Source organism: Sceloporus undulatus, chromosome 2 (genome assembly GCF_019175285.1).
Source record: "Sceloporus undulatus isolate JIND9_A2432 ecotype Alabama chromosome 2, SceUnd_v1.1, whole genome shotgun sequence".
Classification (NCBI taxonomy): domain Eukaryota; kingdom Metazoa; phylum Chordata; class Lepidosauria; order Squamata; family Phrynosomatidae; genus Sceloporus; species Sceloporus undulatus.
Genome location: NC_056523.1, coordinates 334261950 through 334283333, shown reverse-complemented (window position 1 = coordinate 334283333; position 21384 = coordinate 334261950). Strand labels below are relative to the sequence as shown.

Genomic DNA, 21384 nt, shown 5'->3' with positions numbered 1-21384 from the left:
GAGAGCTGTCTTTGGTGGCAAACAGGCCCAGGCTGCCGGAAAGGGCATTTCCTTGCACCTTAAGCCATTAGTTACCAAGAAAAGTCAGCGAAATTATTTATCTACATCAAGTCAAAGAATTCAGGAGCTGAACGACCCTGCAGCGCTCCATTGAGAAAGGAAGATGTGCTGAAAGCCAAACGTTAAAGCATCTTTTATTTCAAGCTTCTAGAGCTGGGAGGAGAAAACTCTTTACTTTTGTTCCTAAATTAAACTTCCCCCTTTTTGGACTTACACTCAGCATCAGAGCCTTTTTGGTAAGGAGTTGATCTGACCAGGGTCCCGGCGTTGCACACCCAAATCTGCCACCGCCTTGAGCTGGGTGTGTCTTCACACTGCCCCAGGCAGAGGCATCCCATTTTCTACCAGAAGAGATCTGTTTCCCAATCCTAGAGTCGGAGGAGACCCCAAGAAGGGCCCTGATCCAGCCCCAGCAGCCCCTTCTCCTTCTGACATGCAGGAGCTCTCCATCAAGGCATCCCTGTTCCGGCAGATGGACGGCCCTCCAGCCTCCTTTCTTTTCCTCTTCTGTGCCAAGGCTTCAGGGACTCGGCTTTTGCAGGGACCATGAATTTGTGGTTTAGTTATTAAATGTACTCAATAAAACTGACCCGGTTATCGAGAAAGAAAATACCAGAGGATTTTATTTTATATTATATATATATATATATATATATATATATATATGATTTCCGCAGCCAGAGTTTTGACAGCACAAAAATGGAAAGGTATCAAGAACGACCCACAAATGGAGGATTGGCTTCTGAAACCGATGGAGAGGAAAGAGACGGGGTTTTGGGGGGATCAGAACAAGGGTCCTTTAATTGCGGTTGGAAGGTGGGAAACGGGGTTTTCAGAGAGGGACGCGGCTGTGTCCTCCGACCCACAGGACAGAAACGGAGGGAGGGGAAGGAAGAGGGTTCTCCGCCTGTCTTTTGGTAAGGCCTCTAGTACTGTCTAATAAAGCCGCATGTGGTCACATAAGGTTAAAAGCCAGTTTCAGAATTAACTTAGTTAAGATGGTCCCCTTCCAGCCTAAATGCAACTGAATTATACTTTTTAGCTTCTTCCTAATTAAGAAGTAGACTCATCCCTCCGTATTTGTGGATCTGATCAGTCATGGATTTTATTAATGTGTCCTCTCTAGGAATCTCTAGGTCCTCCTCCAGGGTAACTCTATGGTCAACTTTATCTGGAAGTCGCCCTGAAAGACCTAGAGGTTGTTCCTGGAGAGGACACTCCAACAGCTTTTTCCTGCTGCTCCAGAGAATGGGAGGCAATGGAGCAATGGGTGCAAAGTCCAGGGAAAGAGAGTCCAGCTCCACATTCAGAGGAACATTCGGATGCCGCGCGTCACCTGACCCCAAACCCCCCAAATCCCCCCCCCGTTCTCAATGGGCTGCAGGGCTACCATTAGCCCCTTTCCAAACATTGGTGGCTCAGGCTGGACAGGGATGGGGGGCTTCTGGGTCTCCCCTCCTTGGACCCCCGTTTCAGCCATTAGCATCCAAATTTGGGGGGGGGGGCATGGAGAAGCCTTCTGCTCCAAAGGTCTTGCATCTGGGGGGGGGGTTGGGGGGCTCAGTGCCCTTGGGGCCCCTCTGACCTCCCTCCGCCTAAAAGGGTCTGGGGTCTGGGTCCGGCCGCGTGGAGCTGGCTGGCCTTTCGCAGATGAATCGATGGTTGTGTGAACAGGAATCTCGCACCAGGTTCCCCTGGGTCACTTTGAAGCAGGCGGGATCAGTGTGTTGATAGGGATCCAGGGCTCTGGAAAAGAAAGGAAAACCCCCAAATTAGAAGCCCGTTCCCCTTCATCCTGTAGGGAAGGAGCCCTGTCCAGTGGGATGCCCCACGGTTCTGTCCTGGGCCCAGACTTGATCAATGATATCCTCAGCAATGACTCCGATGAAGCCGTAGGAGGCATGGATCCTCCAAGGGCCTGGAAAGGGTCCGGCCCCGAGGCAGAGCTGGGCCAAAAGGACCCAAAGGGATCCCAAGAGGGGTCAGAAACAGAGGCCCGGTTGGCCTTATTTTGGGTGCCAAGAAAAGCAAGCGTCTTCCGTAAACTGACCCTTCGTAGCGCGACCCATCGACCCAAAGGAAAACCCATCTCCACTTCTCTTCAGACCAGGTTCTTTTGAGTCCGATCCAGTATTCGTCGGGCGGCAGAGAAGCCTAGGATGAAAAGGGAAAGGCCAAGGCGCTTGGAGAGGTTTCATGGCTCTGGATCCGCAACTGAGGCGTTCCCTGCCAACATCGCCATCCTCTTCTTTATTGTTATTATTATTGTTGTTGTTATTATTATTTTCAAACATAATCAGCAAATCTATACATGTCTCTGAACAAATATACACTATAAAAACACACACAAAAGAAATAAAATCAGGCATCTCAGGTTCCATTATTTGTCATATCAGATCATCATAATTTAAAGTCCATACTTCCCCATGTCACCTAATAGTAAACACACTGTGCTTCTTTTTTTCATACTCCATATGCTGTGTGTGTACTACTCTTGTTGTTGTTGTTGTGTTGCTTTTATACTGCCTCTGGCTTGTTAACTGAAATAGAGGCAGCCATTCATGCGACGCTCCATATACTAGTCTCTGGACTCCCTGCAGCCCTTTCGCAGCCATTCTCAGCTTCAGTATATACAGGGGATGTAGGCTATGACTTTTGCACCAATGTTTCCTGTCTGCTGTACATTTCCTGACCTGCCTTTTTATGAGGCATTTCTGCTCCTTTCCTCTGTTGCCATCTTCTTCTCTTTTTTTTACAATCCTCTGCTTTCGAACGATGTAAAACAATTTGGGAAATGGCTCCTAACTCAAGGTTTTAAGCCCAAACAAAGGGAAGTAATGCAGGAGACAGTTTGGGGGCAGTGCAGCTAAACCTATAGATGACAATCTGACGGAAGGGCATCCCCCATGCGCCAGGGACAGAGACGGACGTTAGGACACCCAAGGAAACGCAAAGGGGCGCATATGTTTAAATTCATACGCAACCCATGAAATGTGATTTGTAGTTTTCTTTGGGAATCTGGGTCCCAGTAATTTTGGCCGTATTTCCTTCTGGGGACACGGTGCGGCTAAACGAAAGGCGTCCCCCACGCATGGCGAGCAGATGCGCCCAGGAAGAGGCTTCGGCTGCGTATGCCGAAGGCAGAGGTATGCCTCCCTTGCGCTGAATAAGATTATTGTAAGGGGGATGGTGCCTTAGGGAATAACACATGGCTCCCAGAATCCCAGTGAGTCACTGGGCAGACTGGGGGCACTGGGGAAGAGTTCTGCCCCATCCAAGGATGCGCAGCTGGCACAATGGGATGCTGCTTGCACAGCCAGAAACTGCTCTGAATACATGCCTTGCACAAAGACCAAAAGAGTGCAGCTGCACATGTGTAAACTTACACAGCTGTATGGCCCTAACATGGAAACATAGGCCTGATTCCCACTACCTTTTAAACCAGATCACAAATTGGTTTGAAGCGGTTTAAATGACCCTGGTTCTTACCTGAAACGATTCGCTGACACAGTTCAGGGGGGGCATGCGCTGGACGCATTTAACCTGCGTCTTATTGATGCTGATCCCCCCCACATCTTTTTGGACAAATTGATTATGCGCAAGTGTGAACCAGATGCAGATTGGAATCAGTTTAAGTTTGCCCTTTGGGCAGCAGAAGAGGGTCCATTTTGAGTGGATTCATTTGTCGACCCACAAGTGGGTTATTTCATTTTTATTTTGTAGCAAGAAAATGCGGTCGGGGCAAATGAAGTGCGAACCATGCGCCAATGTTGAATTGACCCATTGATTCGGATCGCACACTGATTTATTTGTAAGTGGGAAGACTGTTCTTGTTAAAATATAATGGCAGTGCCTGTTTAATCACATCCAAACATCCATCGTAAAGCATTCAAAGCAGCAGGAGCCATTTTACCTTTGCCCCCAAAGCCTCCCAGAGTCCTCTGGGGTCCCAAGGCGCTTTTGGAACAAGCAGCTGAGAGGCTTTCCTTTGGCATTCATCCTGGCTTTCCCAATAGCTCTTGGGCCCGGAGGAGACCCAGAGGCATTTCCAGCGGAAGAGCCTCCATCCTTCAGGGCAGCAGCCTGGAGAAAGGAAGAGAAAGCCCCCAACGTTTCATGGACGGAAAAGCCAAGCGCAAGCGCGGCCAAAGCAGCGCCAAGGGAGGCCAAGATGCGCAAAGGCTGTCTATGATCCTACTACAGTGCGCCCGTGCCATACGCGGACTTGAGCGTATGCGCTCAAGCCGCGGCGCGCACGCGGGGCAGAAGGGCGGCGCGTCCCATTCAATTGAATGGGCGCACGCGCCCGTTGCGCCCTGCGCATGCCTGTCCCGCCGTGCTGCTGCGCACGAGCTCCATTGTTTCCAATGGGGCTCGAGCATAGGCGGAATTCGCCTTACGCGGCGGGATCCGGAACGGATCCCCCGCGTAAGGCGAGGACGCACTGTATTCTTTTTTGAATAAAGTTTATTAAGCACATTAAAAAAGAACAAAACAATATGACAAACAAATAGACCGTGGGTATACAAACACATACATACATACGGACACGCATGGTTCCTCAGCATCCATAGTTCTTAACGAACATGGCTTCCTGAGCATCACTCTGATCAGCCTTATCTACTAATCTTACCAAAGTCTCCTGAATGAATAATTTGAACTTCCGCAACGGACTAAAAGAAATCTTGGGACCTATGAACCCCTGACCAAAACCATCAAAGTAAGCTCTTCCCTCTTATGCGCTAAGTATTTGCTCCTACACTTACAACAGTCCCAGACCATTCCCTGACGCTGGTTATCATTTCTTTTAGTTATGAATAATACTTCTCCTTTTTCTTCTCAGGGAGTTTAACAACGGATCCCGGACTCTTTTGCATTGTCCCAATCAACACCTTTCAAAATACAGGTGAGCTTTTCCTAATTCAAGGCAAGCCATTACTTTCTCTAACCGTTCTTGTACCTCCAGACATGCCTTACTTTTCCAGTATTTTGAAAAAACGGCATCAAGAACAATATTGTACCAAACTGGTTATGACTGTAAGATTCTGTGCCTGTGTCTTCTGCCAGGATTTCCAAGGTATCTCTGGCATCGCTTCCCATTCAGCCTCAGAAGGCCCCGATCCATCCCACTCCATCGGCACCAAAAGAAGGAGGAAACAGTCGGAAAGGCCGTCAAAAGTGGCTTTACGGAGTGGAGTAAATAGTGAATGCCGCTTACCAATCTTTTGGCAAGACGTGGCCTGGCGCAACTCGGCTGCCGTCCGCTCCTTCTCCCGCTTTGCGGCATCCAGGCTGCGGTTGGCTTCCTTCAGCTGTTCTTCCATCTTCTCCAGATGCTTCTGGGTCATTTCTTTGGCCGCCTGGTTCTTCCGAAGGGTCTCCCGGGTGGAGTTGAGGTCCGTCTTGGCCTGGCGCAGCTGGACCTCAATCTCCGCCAGGCTCTCATCCTGGGCACTGACCATCTGCGCCAGGACACTGGTGTGGTCAGCATGGTCTTGGGATGCCCACCTGAGCTGACCAGAGACCTGCCAGTCTGCAGCATTGAGGAGCAAAGCGAGGGGTCAGCAAGGCTGTCCTCCCCATGAGACCCCCCCACCTGCGGAGCCCTTGACCACAGGGACAGGGAACACGCCAAATCCCAAGCCATTGGTCATCTAGTTCGGGAACTGACTAGAAATCACAGCAGGGATCTTTCTGTCAGGAGTTAGTAGAGGAATTTTTCCGTTTGTGCCAACAGACGCCCTTGGCATCCGTGCAAAAAAGGAAGCATTTGCCTTTCAGATTAAAACAGGGTATTTCCTACCGTTGAGACATACAGTGAATCTGGCTCTTCCTCTGGGACATTACAAACTCTTACCACAATCCCAAAGGCCGAGGCCCAGAGGGTTAACCAGCCATGCTACGATTAACCAACCACTCTGTGTTTTATTTCCCTATCTGTCCGTTTCCGTCTATAAAAAGGAAAAGACTCACCTAGTCCGAGGGTCAATAGCATTGACCGCGGCGCCGATGGACTTGGCAAGGGATCAGTTAAATTGTCCATAACAGATGGCTGGATTTGTCTGGTTTCTTTATAGGAACTGAGCCACACACAGCCCAGGTGCCCCAAAGTGAAGCGCCTGCCCTTCCCACCCGAGACCCAACCATTTCCACTTGTGGGGCTTTTGAGTAAGAGGAGGGCGAGAGAAGGAAGTGCACACAAAATAGAGGCTGCCCCCGAATCTCCGCCAAAGGTAGCCTAGTTTGGAGCAGCTCCCCAATGGGCAGCAGCACCCATCTCCACCAGCAGCCGCAGATGATGGACAACAGGGGTGCTATGGTCAGTGGACTGGCTGGTGGTGCCTTGGGACAGACAGGGGTGACCACCCCACCAGACATTCACCCCTCTGAGAGGTCACTAAGTGGGGTCCACACCCCTTGCGTCCCTAATGATGCCCCATTCCCCAGCCTAGAGTTATAGTAGAGTACTATGTGTGTGCCAGGTCCAAGGGGCATTGCCGCCCTCCCCATCATCCTTAAAGGCCAACCCCTTCCCCAATGCGTCCCAATGGGATGATGAGATTTGGGTTGGAGGCTCAGCGGCTACTCACATCGGATCCCAAATCCCACGGCGGTGGCCAGGAAGAAGAGGCAGGTGGTCAGCAGGCCCAGGGCGGCCTTCTTGACCCATGGACTGGACTCTGGGGGAGAAATCCGGCCGGTTATTGGGAGGCTGCATGGGGGGGCTTGCAAAGGAAAGCGGTGGGGCAGAGAACTGGTTGGAGATCAGAGGTGGGTCAGAAAACTACTTCGCTAACTCTTTGGTTGTTGCTGTTGCTGTTGTTGTTATCGTTACTGGTTTTGTTTACAACCCGTCATTTTCCCAAACTGGGACTAAAGGGATCTTACAAATAAAATAAATAAAGTGCAGTACTTAAAGCACACAAAATATCAACATTAAATTGGAACTGATTGGACGAATCGGTAAGAATCTAGTATATAATCCACTGGTAGAAAATGATTAGAAACCCCCCAAATTTTAACATGGGATGTCAAAGGTTTAAATACCCCAGAAAGGAAGGAAGGAAGGAAGGAAGGAAGGAAGGAAGGAAGGAAGGTATTCCACCATTTGCAGGAAACTGAATTATGACATCATTTGTTTACAGGAAACAAACATCAGAAAGGAAGATATAACATATTTGAAATATCCAAAATTAGGCTGCAAATTATAAAAGAGGAGGTTAGTTACTGTATGTTAACCCCAAATGGAAATCAAGGAAATCAGATCTGACCCAAAAGGCGACCGATCCTCCTAAACCTCCAGTCTCTCCAGAATAACAGAAGTGACCCTGGTTTATTCTGCAGAAGTGTCATTTTGAGAGCCAACCTGGTCTTTTAATCTGTCCATGGGGGTGCTTTGATGGAGAGTTCCTGCATGGCGGAATGGGTTTGAACTGGATCAGGGCCCTTCTTGGAGTCACTTCCAACTCTATAATTCTGTGATTCTATTTCAATGTTGGAGATGGAAACCCACCAGCAACCCAAGGCAAGTCACACTCTCTCGGCTGCAGAAATCCCCGTGATAACAAGTTCACAGTAAGTCAGAAACGACTGGAAGCACACAACAACAACAACAACAACAACAACAACAACAACAACAACATTGTTATTCCCACAAAGCACCTGCTAACCTGTCTCTTGTGGCTGGAAAATATCCTAGAATCATAGAACCATAGAGTTGGAAGAGGCCCCAAGAAGGGCCCTGATCCAGCCCAACCACCTTCTTCTGCCATGCAGGAACTCCCAGTCAAAGCATCCCCATTGACAGGTGGACACCCAGTCACTGTTTAAAGACCTCCAAACAACATATTCCCCTGTCAAACAGCCCTTACTGTCACAAAGTTCCTCCTAATATTGAACTGGAATCTCTTTTCCTGGAGCTTGCATCCATTGCTCCATTGTCTCCTATTCTCTGGAGCAGCACGAAAAAAGCTCTCCCTATCTCAATATACTGTATTAGTCTCTGGAGCAGCAGAAAACAAGCTTGCTCCCTCCTCAGTGTGACATCTGTTCAAATACGTAAACAGGGCTCTCATATCACCCCTTAACTGTCTCTTAGCTCTTACTGCCAGGAGGTTCTTCCTAATGTTAAGCTGGAGCTTGCATCCATTGCTCCATTGTCTCCTATTCTCTGGAGCAGCAGAAAACAAGCTTGCTCCATCTTATTTGAAAGGAGGATCTGGTGTGGTCTGGAAGGTAAATCAGACCCTGTATTTGGGGTGGGGGTGGGGATAGAGGGTCCATAACATAGAGGTCCAGCCCACCTGAGTCCCACTTGGATGAAGACTGAGAAGAGGAGGAGGAGGAGGAGGAGGAGGAGGAGACTCTGGACACAAGAGACAAGAAGACAGATGACCGACGCAGAGAGGGAAGGGGGTCCCTGGGGCTGACCTTTGCTCTCCTTGGGGGTCTCCTCTCCTTCCGAGGGCCTGGGACCCTTGATGTTTTCGTAGGTGAGCTCCCCTTCCCCTTTGTTCCCTGGAAAAGAAGCAGACGGGAGCAATTGAGGGGATAGAAAGGGGGACCCCCATACAAGGCCTTCTGGATCCCTACCTTCCTGCGGGATCTTCTCCGGAGGGCTCCTCACAAACCTCAGGTCAGCATAGGTCACTCCCTGGGCCATGCCAGAGCAAAGGCAGAGGGCCGGAGGAGGGCTTCGCTGGACACTGGCGAGAGAAGACTCTGGCTGGACGGTGGGTGGATGGCTGTCTCTGGTGTGCTCTTTGTGCAGGAAAAGCTGTGGTTTGAACTGTCGGTGGAAGAAAGAAGAAGTGGAGCTGCCTACGCGCAAAGTCATCTCCCCTTCTGCGACAGATGTACCCACAAAGAGAAAGCCCCATCCTCTGGCCCAGACCCACTGTCCAGAACCATGGCCCACTGCAGCCCTGCCTCCATTTGCCCCTTCTTCTCCTGCTTCAGGGCATCATCCAGGCTGCGGTTGGTTCCCCTCCATTGGTCCTCCACCTTTTCCAGCTGCTTCTGGGTCCCTTCAGTGGCCGCTTTGCTCTCCTTAAGGGTCACAGAATCATAGAACCATAGAGTTGGAAGACACCCCAAGAAGGGCCCTGATCAAGTCCAACCCTCTTCTGCTGCCATGCAGGAACTCCCAGTCAAAGCATCCCCATTGACAGAAGGCCGCCCAGTCACTGTTTAAAGACTTCCAAGGAAGGAGACTCCATGACACTCCAAGGCAGTGTCTTCCATTGTCAAATAATTCTTACTGTCAGGAAGTTCCTCCGAATGCTGAGCTGGAATTTCTTTTCCTGGAGCTTGCATCCACTGCTCCATTGTCTCCTGTTCTCTGGAGTAGCAGGAAAAAAGCTTGCTCCATCCTCACTATGCTCCATCTTGAATATGACATCCCTCCAAATCTTTAAACTGGGCTGTCATATAACCTCTTAAGCTTCCTTCTTCATCTGGGAAGAATGAAGAATCTGCCATCTCTTTCCCTCCAGCTTGCATTCATTGCCCCAGTGGGTCCCATTCTCTGGAGCAGTTAAAAACAAGCTTGCTCCTTCCTCAATATGGCCTCCCTCCAAATACTTAAACAGGGCTATCATCATATCACCTCTTAACCTTCTCTTCTCCAGGCTAAACATCAAACATCTCAGTCATTCCTCATAGGACATGTTTTTCATAGCTGTTCCTCATAGGGTCCATCTTGGTCCTGCGAAGGTGGACCTTCTGCCAGACCTTGTCCTGGGCACTGGCCCTCCATGTCAGGCTGCTCCTCAGGTCTTTGTGTCCTTGGGATGTTCATTAGAGATGTCCAGTGACCTGCAAGGAAGGGGCATCGCAATGTGGGGGGCCAGAAGGGGAATAGGGATCAAGACTATCTCCTAAGACTCTGGACTGCTCTGTCTGGGCCTCAAGGATGACCCTAACTAGATGAGAAAGAGAAGCAACCAAGGCACACTATAAGGGGCCCTTGGGGGTCCCTGCCATGGACTGGATGTGGCCATTGGTGTTTGTGGATGCTAGCCTTGCAGGCGGTGGTCCAGCTGGGTTTGGGAAGGGGACTCGGTAGGGATGGCCCCAAGGGTCAGTTGCCTGTGGTTGGGAGGATGGCCATCTGTCAAAATGGGTGCTTTGACTGAGAGTTCCTGCATGGCAGAAGAAGGGGCTTGGACTGGAACAGGGCCCTTCTTGGGGTCTCTTCCATCTCTATCATTCTATGATTCTATGAACTCCCTTCTGCTGAATCCTGCCATTGAGCAACCAAGGGCATCTCTGCCCATGTCCCCAGTGTTTCCTGGCCACTTGTGGGGCCCAATGGAGACCCACAATCCCCTGGACAAACATGGCTATTCCTGCAATCCCCAAGAGTCAAGGGGACCCATAGCTATTCCCCATGCAAGAATATCCTCTGGCTGCATAGCGGTGCTCCTCTTGGTTAAGTCCAGCTGGAGTGGCCCCTTGGGAGCAATGGCTGGATGGTGGTCAACGTACCGTTTAATCCCGTGGCTCTGGCTGGGTCTCAGCGTGGGACCCAGGGAGGCCTTTGGGGAAGCGGTTGTGGAACGTCACATGCCTGCTGCCACGAAATGCATGTCGCTGTTGCATAACGGCGACAAAACGGCAACGGCGCGTGTCAGGGAGCTCATGTGTGTCAGGAAACCCCTGCCATATTCTGGGCAACTTCTCTTTTATCTCGCCTTACCTTTGTAATCATCCTTCAAAATTACGAATACCCAGGTAATCATAATATATTTCTATACTGAACATAACGTATAGTGTTTCGATTTCACACTTCAACTACTTTGCAATAATTTGGCTTGGACCATATTCACCATCGTCGCCAACCATCTTCCAGCAAGTTTTTAACGGTCATCTCCTGGGTTAAGGTCAATGAGCTCCAGGCCAATCCATTCGACTGCCCAGTTAAGGCAGTGGTCAATTATTTATCCCCATTGAGATAAACTGTAATCCGGGGAAAGACCAGCCAGCTGCAAATCCTAGTTCTCATCCTGCCTTAAGTTTTAACAAACATTTCCTTTTTAATTTGTTATTTCCTTTAATAAATATTCCCGACAGGTTCAGAAATGTAAGACCCGAATCCAAAGCCATTGACCCTCAAAGCCAGGCGCCTCTTCCATTCAGTCTGTTTATTCATTAAATGCATTTTTATTGCTTTTATTGCAGTGCCTTACATTTCTCTGTGATGAATTTCATTTTGTTAGCTTTGGCCCAGCTTTCTAGTCTATTCAGGTCATTTTGAATTTTAATCATGTCCTCTGAAGTATTAGCTATTCCTCCTAATTTGGTGTCATCTGCAAATCTGATAAGTATGCTCCCAATTCTGTCATCCAGGTCATTGATACAGATGTTGAATAACACTGGGCCCAGGACAGAGCCCCACTGGACACCCCACTGGTCACTTCTCTCCAGGATGAAAAGGAGCCATGGCTGACCATCCTTTGGCTTCGGCCAGTCAACCAATTCCAAATCCATGTAACAGTTATATTGTCCAGCCCACATTAACTCGCTTCTTCCCTGTCTTTCCTGCTTTTTCTCCGCAGATGGAAGAGAAAGGTCAGTTTGGAGGCCCTCCTTCTGGTGGCCTGGAATTATCTCCATCACGTCCCATTGAGTCGCAGGGCTACTTTCAGCCCCTCTGCAAACAGTGGTGGACCAAGCTGGGTAGGGATGGGGGTGTGTCTTTGTCAGCCATTAGCATCCAAGTTTGGGGGGGGGTTTCATGGAGAAGCATTCTGCCGCAAAAAGGCCCTGCAGCTTGGGGGTGGGTTGGGGGGCTTAGTGTCCTTAGGGTCCCTCCAGCCTCTCTGCCAAAAAGGGTCTGGAGCCTGGGTCCGGCCGCATGGATCCGGCTGGCCTTTCGCAGATGAATCGACGGCGATACGAACAGGAATCTTGCACCAGGTTCCCCTGGGTCACTTTTACGCAGTCAGGAGAACGACCGAATTTCTTGGTTCTGAAAGGGAAAGAGAAATCCCCAAATTAAAGGCAAATTCCAGAAAGGGATCCGGCCGGTCGGTCAGCTGTAGCAAAAGCAGGGCAGGCTCTCTTACACCCAAAGAAGTGGTTGGAAGGCCAATGCAAGGGCAAGAGCCCAGCCCAGCACAGCCATTGCCCACGAGGCCAAAGTGCCAAGGAAGGTCACTAAGGGTTCAAAATGAAACCCAGGATAAATAGAGACCTGATAATCATAGAACCATAGAGTTGGAAGAGACCCCAAGAAGGGCCCTGAGCCAGTCTGACCCCATCCTTCTTCTGCCATGCAGGAACTCTCCATCAAATCAGCCCATTTTGACAGATGGCCATCCAGCCTCTGCTTAAAGATCTCCAAGGTATAAGCTCCAATACTGACCTGGTTTTGGGACCCAAAATTAGTTAATTAGTTAACTGAACCTGCCAGAACGCTTACCCTTCATAGTGTGACCCATCCACCCAACGGAAAACCCATTTGTTCTTCTCTTTGTTAAGTCCAATCCAGTGTCCATTTGAGCGCAGAGAATTCTAAGGGTGAAAAAGAAAATGGTGGACAAGGTGAGCATTGGTCGGAGCCATTTCTGCCCATGGTTTTAGAATCATAGAACCATAGAACCATAAAGTTGGAAGACACCTCAAGAAAGGCCCTGATCCAGTCCAAGCCCCTTCTTCTGCCATGCAGGAACTCTCCATCAAAGCATCCCCATTTTGACAGATGGCTTCTGCTTAAAGGCCCTGCTGCAACTCAATGGTGTGAGAAAGGGTTCCATCATTGCTTTCAAGTGGCTTTGCCTCCTTCTGCGTTGCTTCCCCTCCTGCTTCTCCCTGAGTAGCAGCCCCAAGGCCTTGGCCATAGCCCCCCAGATGACCCTTTGCAGCCTCACCGTCTGCCCCAAGGCCCCCTCCAGACCCCAGCGGTCATCCCAGGGGCCCTTCAGGAGCATCAGCTGGGAGCCTCTCTCTTTGCAGTCCTCTTGGCTTTCCTCCCAAGTCTTCAGCTCTTGTGAAACCCAGAGGCATTTCCAGCGGAAGAGCGTCCATCCTGAAGGGCAGCAGCCTGCGGACAGAAGACAGAGGCATTGCTTGCCTGTAAGGGTTCTATTGCCACCCCCTTCCTCTCCCCAGCTGGGTTTCCCATTCTGGAAGCTGTGGCCTTCTTGCCTGGCAGCATCTCCGCTCTCTGGGACAAAGCCGGCGTCCTCCTTCCCCAACCTGCTGTCCTCCACATGTTTTGCACCCTCAGCTCCCATCATCCTCAGACGGCCTAGCAGCTAATGGGAGTCTTGGGAATTGCAGTCATCCAAACCATGCAAAAGGGCAACAGGTTGGAGGAGGCCATCCTGACTTCATCTCAGGGCTGAGATAACCTACCTATCTTTCAAAAACGCTCTGCAAAAAATAGCAACCACAATACAAATAACTATCTGGTGCTGAGCTGCATCTGCACTGCAGAAATAACGGAGTTTGGCGCAGCTTTCACTGCCACGGCTCAGTGCTGTGGAATCATGGGATCTGTAGTTGCCTGAGATATTTAGCCTTGTTTCTGTCGGAGAGCTCTGCTGCCACGACAAACAAGGCACCCCAGGACTCCATGGCAGTCAAAGTGGCGTGAAACTGGATCATTTCTGCCATGCAGATGATGCAGCCCTTTCAGCAGAGTTAGCAGAGAGATCTCTGGACTTTTCACACGGAGGAAGGAAGGGAATCTGCAGCAAAGGTTCATGGGAATTGTGGTTTGTTTCTAACAGGGGAAATCCCGTGGCCAAACTGGAGTGGCAGGTCATCCCAACGCAAATCTGAATTGACTGCAAATTCAGAATGGAAAAGGGTTTGCAAATCCAATCGTTTACCAAATTGAGCTACTTTTGGGTTGAGTCGTGATTGCGTTCAGATCGCCTCTTGGTTGCCTCTGTTGTCGTTTGAGAATCTCTGTCGAAATGACCTGAAACCCCAAGGATGACCCCGGATGGCATTGGGATGACCCTCCCGGGTGAAAAGGTCCATTGCCTGCTGTTGGGCTTGATCTGTGAAGTGAAATAGGATTTATTACGGCCAATGACCCGCACAGATCTGTGTTGGCGTTCATGTGGATGGATGAAATGGATCCAAGCGATGGAAGTATCCATGATCACTGGAAAGGAGCCACGCTTAACAGGGAATCCTCCGCTTTGGAGCTGAAATCATGGGAGCAGAGACCTCCGAGTAGGAAAACACGTTCCTTCATGGAGCAAGGCCAGCCGCCTCCGCAAGAAGTAACTTTCTAAAGCTGCTCAGCCCCGAACTGAACTACTTTTATAGGGTTTCCTCCCAGAGCCAAAAAGCAGGTCTGCCTCCTATTAATTCCACAATATTCAGCACTTTCTGCTTGAAATGTTTACAGAACAGAAAGCATTGTCTGAGCAAACATTGTCTCTCGAGAGGAGCCTCACAAGAAGAAAAGTATTATTATTATTATTATTATTATTATTATTATTATTATTATTATTATTATACTTTTGAAAGGTCTCGTGTGACTCTCTAGTCTGACCCCAAATAGCAATGTAAAAGTCCATCGCAAAATCTCAATAGGCTTTGACAAGCCTTTGGCTACTTCATTCCCCCTTAAAGGCACGATTCAAAGCAGTTATAGCCTTTCTCATAATAAACCAATATCATCACAGCAAAAAGCATCGTTAGTTAATCTTGTCTTTGAATGGCCTGGCGATACTTACAGACTGGGATAATACAAGGATTCATACGATCGCCAATGGCCACTTCTGGAAAGCAAGACATTGGCAAAAGAGGGGAGAGAGGGGAAGGGGATTCGGGCAAAGGCCTAGAGATCTGGCAAAACTGCCCCAGAGAGAGGGTCCTGGGGTCAAACAAAACAGCCAGAGGCTTGACCCAAAGGAGGCCAAGGGATGGGGCCTGAAGGGGCAGCCAGGCTTCACGTCCATTTCCCCAGGCAATGAGTCGATGGGGAAGAGGGCCTGACCGTCCCTGGCAGAATCCATCCCAAGGGAGCAAGGGACCCACCGATCTGCTGGCAAAGCCTGGCCTCCATTGCCTCCTCCTCCCTCTTTAAGGCATCCAGGCTGCGGTTGGCATCCTTCAGCTGGTCCTCCATCTTCTCCAGATGCTTCCTGGTCCTTTCTTTGGCCACATGGCTCTTCCAAAGGGCCACTTGGGTGGAGTTGAGGTCTGCTTTGGCCTGGCGCAGGTGGACCTCCATCTCCGCTAGGCTCCTGTTCAGGGCGCTGACCCTCTGCGTCAGGACGCTGGTGTTGGCCGCATGGTCTTGGGATGCCCGCTGGAGTTGACCAGAGACCTGGCCGTCTGCAGGGAAGGGGCGTCAAGAAAGAAAGGGTGGGTCTGAACGGAAGACCTGGCACATTTGGGGGTCCACAAACTGGACCCTCCGGAGGAAGGTTTGGCCCTCCATAGGAAGATGGAGTCCCATGGAGCTCCTATGGCCCTTCTCCTCCTGGGGCTTTTGGGCATGGCTCGCGTTGGCCCAGGCACTGAGTCCCCATCATGGTGGGACCACAGCCCCCCAAACAGACCCAAAGCGGGGGGCCAGGCCCCCAGGCAGAAGGGCCACGCTCCCCCCACCGCCATTCCTCTGGGACAGCGGTTCCCAACCTGTGGGTCACGAACCCTTTGGGGGTCGAATGACCCTTTCATGAGGGTCGCCCAAAACCATCAGAAAACACATATATCCAATGGCCTTAGGAAGCAAGACATAAATAATTTTGTGGTTGGGGGTCACCACAACATGAGGAACTGTAGGAAAGGGGTGCAGCATTAGCAAGGTTGAGGACCATTGCTCTGGGGGTTTCCTTCTGATGGTATCAAGGGCTGGGATTTGGGCATCTACTCACACCGGACCCCGAGTCCCACGGCGGCGGCCAGGAGGAAGAGGCAGGCGGCCAGAAGGCCCAGGACGGTGGTCCTCTTGACCCACGGCTCAGATCCTGGGGGAGGAGGTCAGCAAGGTTATTTTGGGGGACCTGGCTGGGGGTTTGCAAAGGGCTTCCCTGCAAAAAAGGCAAAGGACGTCGGCCGCGGCGGAGGAGCGGTTGTGGTCACTCAAGGGCTGGACGGTGGTCTCGCTGTGTGGGCTCCCTTGAGAAGTGTTTGTTGCAGCACTGCGTGGCATAGAAACCCCCAGATGAATAATAAGCGGGCAGGTTGCCCACCTGGGTATTCCTTACTTTTTCTCCTCCTCCTTCCCTTAAACAAATGCAGCCAACAACTCCGTTGGGACAAACCCAACGTCCGAAGCCGCAGAAGTCTCCAAAGCCTTCTGGCCTTGCAGCCGGCGGGTGCCTCTGCCTCCCTGAGATGAGCTTTTCTGGACAATGGGGAAAGGTCTTGGTCCTCTTTTCTCTGGTATTTCTCTTCCGGCAAAACACCAGATGATTAAACACGGTTTCTGTCATTCGGGAAACCCATCTAAGCAGGAGATGTGCTGGCCATGTTCTAGAAGCGTTTCTTCCTCATGTTCCACCTGCATCTCATCTCTGGCTGGCATTTCTCTGAAGGTGCCAAAGCCACAGACGCTGCTGGCGAAACATCAGGAAGACGCTCCTCCAGAACATGGCCCCAGAGCCAGAAAAACCCACAAAAAGCTATGGATGCCGGCCATGGAAGCCTTTGGCTTCGCGCAGGAGATGTGTTGGCTTGCCAACTCTTGCCATCTGAGATGCAAAGGGTTCTTCTGCAAAAGCAGCTCAAGGTGGGGACCCTCCGGTGCCACCTTCTGCCCCAGGAGAGGAAAAGACCCAGATGGGCAGAGAAAAGGGGCAGAGAGGGTAGGGGGTCCCAGGGCTGACCTCTGCTCTCCTTGGGGTTCTCCTGTCCTTCCAAGGGCCTGGGACCCTCAACATTTTCGTAGGCGACCTCCCCTTGCTCTTCAATTCCTGGAAAAGAAGCAAAAGAAGAGGTAATGGGGGGGAAGAAAGGGGGACCATACAAGCCTGGCCCTTCTGGATCCCTACCTTTCCTGCGGGGTCTTCTCTGGGGCTCCTCACCAACCTCAGGTCAGCGTAGGTCACTCCTTCGGCCATGCCAGGCCAGCGCTTTGCAGGAGATGTGGTTTGAAGTGTTGGCGGAAAGCAGAAGTGGAAGCAGCTGGCGACAAAGACACAGCAGACACCTCCTCTCCTGGACCCAGAAAGAGAAAGTCCCATGATCTGGTCCCTTCCTCTGTCCCAAAACATGCCCCAAGGACCAAAACAGGGGCCTGGACCCCTCCGTCCAGAGCAAGACCCTCACCATTGCAAAGGGCGGAGAGTCCCTCTTTTATATGGAGGAGGGAGGAAGCTTTGTTTCTGCTGCTCCAGAGAATAGGACACAATGGAGCAATGGATGCAAGGCAAAGGAAAAGAGATCCCACTTCAACATTAGGAGGAACCTCCTGACATTAAGGACTGTTAGACAGTGGAACACACTCCTTTCTCGGAGTCTCTTTCTTTGGAGGCTGTCTTTAAGCAGAGGCTGGATGGCCATCTTTAGTGGATGTTTTGATGGAGAGTTCCTGCATGGCAGAAGAAGGGGGTCGGACTGGATCAGGGCCCTTTTTGGGGTCTCTTCCAACTCTATGGTTCTGTGGTTCTATGATTCCCAGCCTTTGCTGCCTGGACATGGGGGAAGGGAGGTCACTGGTCAGTGGCCGGTTTGGCTGACTTTTATTGGGGAGGGGGCATCGATGTGTTCCTGAAGGACCAGAGGGAGGACTGAGAGACTTTCTAAAGAGGGGACTGAAGTGTGGGGAAGAAATTATACTTGTGCGCACTAACCAGGTTTGCACCAGGAATTTGAGGCGGGGGTTGCTGTGCCCTGCGCTTATGATTAACATGGGACCCCAAGTGTCCCTAAGAGCCTGGCAGCATGTGCCTCGGTTCTTAACGCATGAAGGATGCAGGTCCCTGAGAAGGTGGCCCAGATGGAAGTTTTGCTTTGGCCCCACTGATTTCCCCCCATAGTTTCTCATCTTCCATCTACCTAGAATCCTAGAGTTGGAAGAGACCCCAAAAGGGCCCTGATCCAGTCCAGGCCCCTTCTGCCATGCAGGAAGTCTCCATCAAGGCATCCCATCCAGCCTCTGTTTAAAGGCCTCCAAGGAAGGAGACTCCTCCAAAATCCAAGGAAACATGTTCCCTCATCAAACAGCCCTGACTCTCAGGAGGCTCCTCCAAATGTTGAGCTGGAAACTCTTTTCCTTGGCTTGCATCCATTGCTCCATTGTCTCCTATTCTCTGGAGCAGCAGGAAAAAAGATCCCCCTATCTCAATATACTGTTTTAGTACAGGGGTAGGCAACCTGCGGCCCATGGGCCGGATGCGACCCGGCGAAGCCTTGGGACCGGCCCCAGCCCGATCCTGCCGCCGATTGCCACCGGGGCCTTTGGGGGGCAATTGTCTATAGAAGCCTCAGAAACATGCATTTATCTTAACATTTTTTAAAAAATCCTCCATTTTTTAAAAAAAAAGTGTCCTCCATTTGAAAATGTTGTCCTACATTTGTCCTGGTTTATTTATATCTTTAATTTTTAAAAATTATTTATTTATTGGCTTCGGCCCCCCAGTTGTCTGAGGGACAGCAACCCGGCCCCCGGCTCAAAAAGATTGCCTACCCCTGGTTTTAGTCTCTGGAGCAGCAGAAAAGAAGCTTGCTCCCTCCTCAATATGGCATCCCTTTGAATACTTAAAGAGAGCTATCATCATATCACCTCTTAACCATGTATTTTTGAGGCTAAACATACATCCAGCTCCTTAAGGAAAATAAAAAAGAGAGGAACCTGGAAAAGGTGTTTTTGGGGAGGGAGGGAGGGAGCCATGGAAATCCCTGTGTCCCATTAAAGCAAATGGAAGAGGAAGGAGAGGCCTTGGGGATCTTCCCTTTGCAAAAGGAGGAGGCTCTTGCCAATAGCAAAACAGGCACAACTGGCATCTTCTTTGCTTGTGTTTCTTGGATGATGATTTGCCATTCAAAATACAAAAGCCCTTTCCCAAAAGTGGAGTTAACTAAATTGCTGTAGAAACTCAACTATACACACACACACACACACACACACACACTAAAACATGAGGCATTCTTGACGTCTTATTTCATCCATTACAATAAAGTGTATCTCCTGCCTGACTTCAGGTGGCTCCATAGCACTGAGCGCTGCATAGCATTCAAGTACATTTCAAGAGTCTTCTTCTCTTCTCATTTCTGATCATACCTCCCTTGATGCACCAACATTTCAGTTGAGATTCTTCATTTCAGCAGCCACCTCTTTTGCCGTCTTCTTCCACAAAACATGATTATTGGAGACCGTCCTCCTTTCACTGGATCTAAACCTCCTTGATGAATTAGGGCCGTTAATTGATCGTCTCTGACATGATCGTAAAGCTCCAAGAGCCAATCAGTCGTCAATTGGGGCGAGGCCTTGCCTTTTCCAAACATAACCTTGCTGCTGCGGAAAACATATACAAAGCCATTTCTCCCGTATCTCTTCTAGCTCATCTAATAATATTTAACAACATGAATGTTGGGTTTTAACCCAAAAGCATTACCAAAAAATCTCTTGGATTACTATATGAATAGTTTTGCCAGAAATAGTTTTAATTTCAGGCCTCTCCATCAAACATGGAGCCGAGGGCCAGGTTCTGTTGGCATTTCCAGCACTCGCTGTTTGGGTCAGATTCATATATTGCAATATATTGCCATCTTAACTGGTGTTAAATGCCGTCTTCGTTTCCGTCTTCTGCCATTTAGTAAATCTTGCAGTGGCTTTCCTAACCATGCTCCCGACTCTGTTGCCCAAGTGTTCTCCTGATGTCTTGTGGCCATTACTATGTATATGAAATCACTGCATATCCTTGACTATAGGTCGGCTTCATGTCTGCATCGAGGGCAGATTTTGGGGCTCGATTACGGATTTCGCTGTGACCCTTGGAGAAGTGGAGGGTAAAACGTAGGAGCGTGCGGCAAAGGATCTCAAGGGCGAAGCAAAGGGAAACGATGCAGGGAACCCATCAGAGGCCACTCTTTGGTGACTCTCCCGGTCGGATGCAGGAGGCAAGGAAGGGCTCCAGGAAGGCTCCAGGAAGGGACGACTGCAATGACATTTGGCAATGGAGCAGCGGGGAGAACTGCAGGGAGGCAATATGGAACAGGTGCTAATGTGCAAATGATAATATTAGGTAGGATTAGCTACCTATTTGTTTGGAATGGGAGCGATCGTCCGGAAGAAGAACGGAAAGACAAAGGATGTCGCTGCTAAATATGAAGCCGTTTGTTGTGAAAGGGACAACGGGGGTTTTGGAAACGTGGCCTGAGACGTAAGATGGCCATGGAAGCAGCGTTGCTCTTTAATTTTTTTATTATTAAACATATGCAAATAACATGATTAAAGGCTGGATGGATGAGAGAACAGAGAAGTCAAAACCACGCTCTTTTCTTTCGCCTTCTTAAAAACCGAGAGTTAAAGGACGGAGCCTACATTGAACCACTTTGGGCTTTTGGGGGTTAAGGTTTTGACTAAAGGATTTCTATACGTCGGTGTGTGTGTGTGTGTGTGTGTATAGAACTACATCAAGCGAAAGTTACAAGTGACCCATAAGTAAGAAGGAAGCAAAACGAGTACTTGCTTCAGTTATTATTATTATCATTATCATTATTCCCCGCCTTAATTCCTATTCCGAGACTCAGGCTGGCAGACGACAAATACATCGTTGACAAAAGAACGCACAAATCTTTTTAAAAAGAGATGAGATGATTAGAAAAGTAAATCCAGACTGAGACGGAGCCATCTTCTTCCCGGACACAAGACTCGCAAGCGGCAGAACCTGGTCTTTGGGCTCTTTTTTTACTACCGAAACGGGGGCAGGACAAGCCGGGCAGAAAGCGGCTCAAGCCAAGCCGCCGGGCTCCGTCCTCATCGGCTGACCGCCAGAAGGCTAGCGTCCAGGGCGCCCGGCTGGCCGGACAGGGCTGGCCACAATCTCGCAGATGTATCTGGACAATGTGCTGCAGTGACACTGGCGCAGGGATCTCCAGCGCAGCTGCCCACAGTTGCCTTTGCGTCCGCATTCACTGAGGCTCTCAGGTCTGGAAAGACAAGATGGAGAAAGAAGGAAAGAAAGACAAATCTATGTGATTAAACATGTCAGTCTACGTCGCTGGAGATAGATAGATCTCTGACTCTCACAAAGTTCCTCCTAATGTTTAGCTGGAATCTCCTTTCCTGGAGCTTGCACCCATTGCTCCATTCTAGTGATTGGAGAAACCCATCTTTTTCTCCTCGGTCAGAGAAACCTTGAGGAGAATTTTGTTTCCAAAGTCCCTTTTCATTCATTCAAAAGG

General features: G+C 49.9%; 2 protein-coding genes across 2 annotated transcripts; both read right to left on the bottom strand.

Annotated features, from left to right (window-relative positions):
- Window positions 1–1629: 1629 nt before the first annotated feature.
- On the bottom strand, window positions 1630–8840 carry LOC121923791 (B-cell differentiation antigen CD72-like). Its single transcript, XM_042454577.1, has 7 exons — window positions 8653–8840; window positions 8491–8577; window positions 6651–6740; window positions 5279–5593; window positions 3974–4143; window positions 2111–2214; window positions 1630–1806 (listed from the first exon to the last, which is right to left on the bottom strand). Exons 1-7 carry the CDS (start codon window positions 8720–8722, stop codon window positions 1656–1658), a joined length of 987 nt encoding a protein of 328 aa, XP_042310511.1. The 5' UTR covers window positions 8723–8840; the 3' UTR covers window positions 1630–1655.
- A 2601-nt stretch (window positions 8841–11441) lies between these two features.
- Window positions 11442–21111, bottom strand: LOC121920725 (B-cell differentiation antigen CD72-like). Its single transcript, XM_042447880.1, has 7 exons — window positions 20818–21111; window positions 16863–17046; window positions 15909–16001; window positions 15064–15363; window positions 12933–13105; window positions 12485–12576; window positions 11442–12031 (listed from the first exon to the last, which is right to left on the bottom strand). The coding sequence occupies exons 1-7, from the start codon at window positions 21109–21111 to the stop codon at window positions 11863–11865; spliced, it is 1305 nt and encodes a 434-aa protein (XP_042303814.1). The 3' UTR covers window positions 11442–11862.
- Window positions 21112–21384: the final 273 nt, after the last annotated feature.

Bases quoted from the DNA above. Each gene is read 5' to 3' on its own strand.
- LOC121923791 (XM_042454577.1), bottom strand. From the start codon at position 8,722: ATGGCCCAGGGAGTGACCTATGCTGACCTGAGGTTTGTGAGGAGCCCT. The intron at 8,578-8,652 runs GTAGGGATCCAG...CTTCTTTTCCAG, and splicing joins GGAGAAGATCCCGCAGGAAG to GGAACAAAGGGGAAGGGGAG. The intron at 1,807-2,110 runs GTCAGTTTACGG...TTTCTTTTCCAG, and splicing joins GATGGGTCGCGCTACGAAGG to AGCCCTGGATCCCTATCAAC.
- LOC121920725 (XM_042447880.1), bottom strand. From the start codon at position 21,111: ATGCGGACGCAAAGGCAACTGTGGGCAGCTGCGCTGGAGATCCCTGCG. The intron at 16,002-16,862 runs GTCAGCCCTGGG...CTCCTCCCCCAG, and splicing joins GAACCCCAAGGAGAGCAGAG to GATCTGAGCCGTGGGTCAAG. The intron at 12,032-12,484 runs GTAAGCGTTCTG...TTTCCCTTTCAG, and splicing joins GATGGGTCACACTATGAAGG to AACCAAGAAATTCGGTCGTT.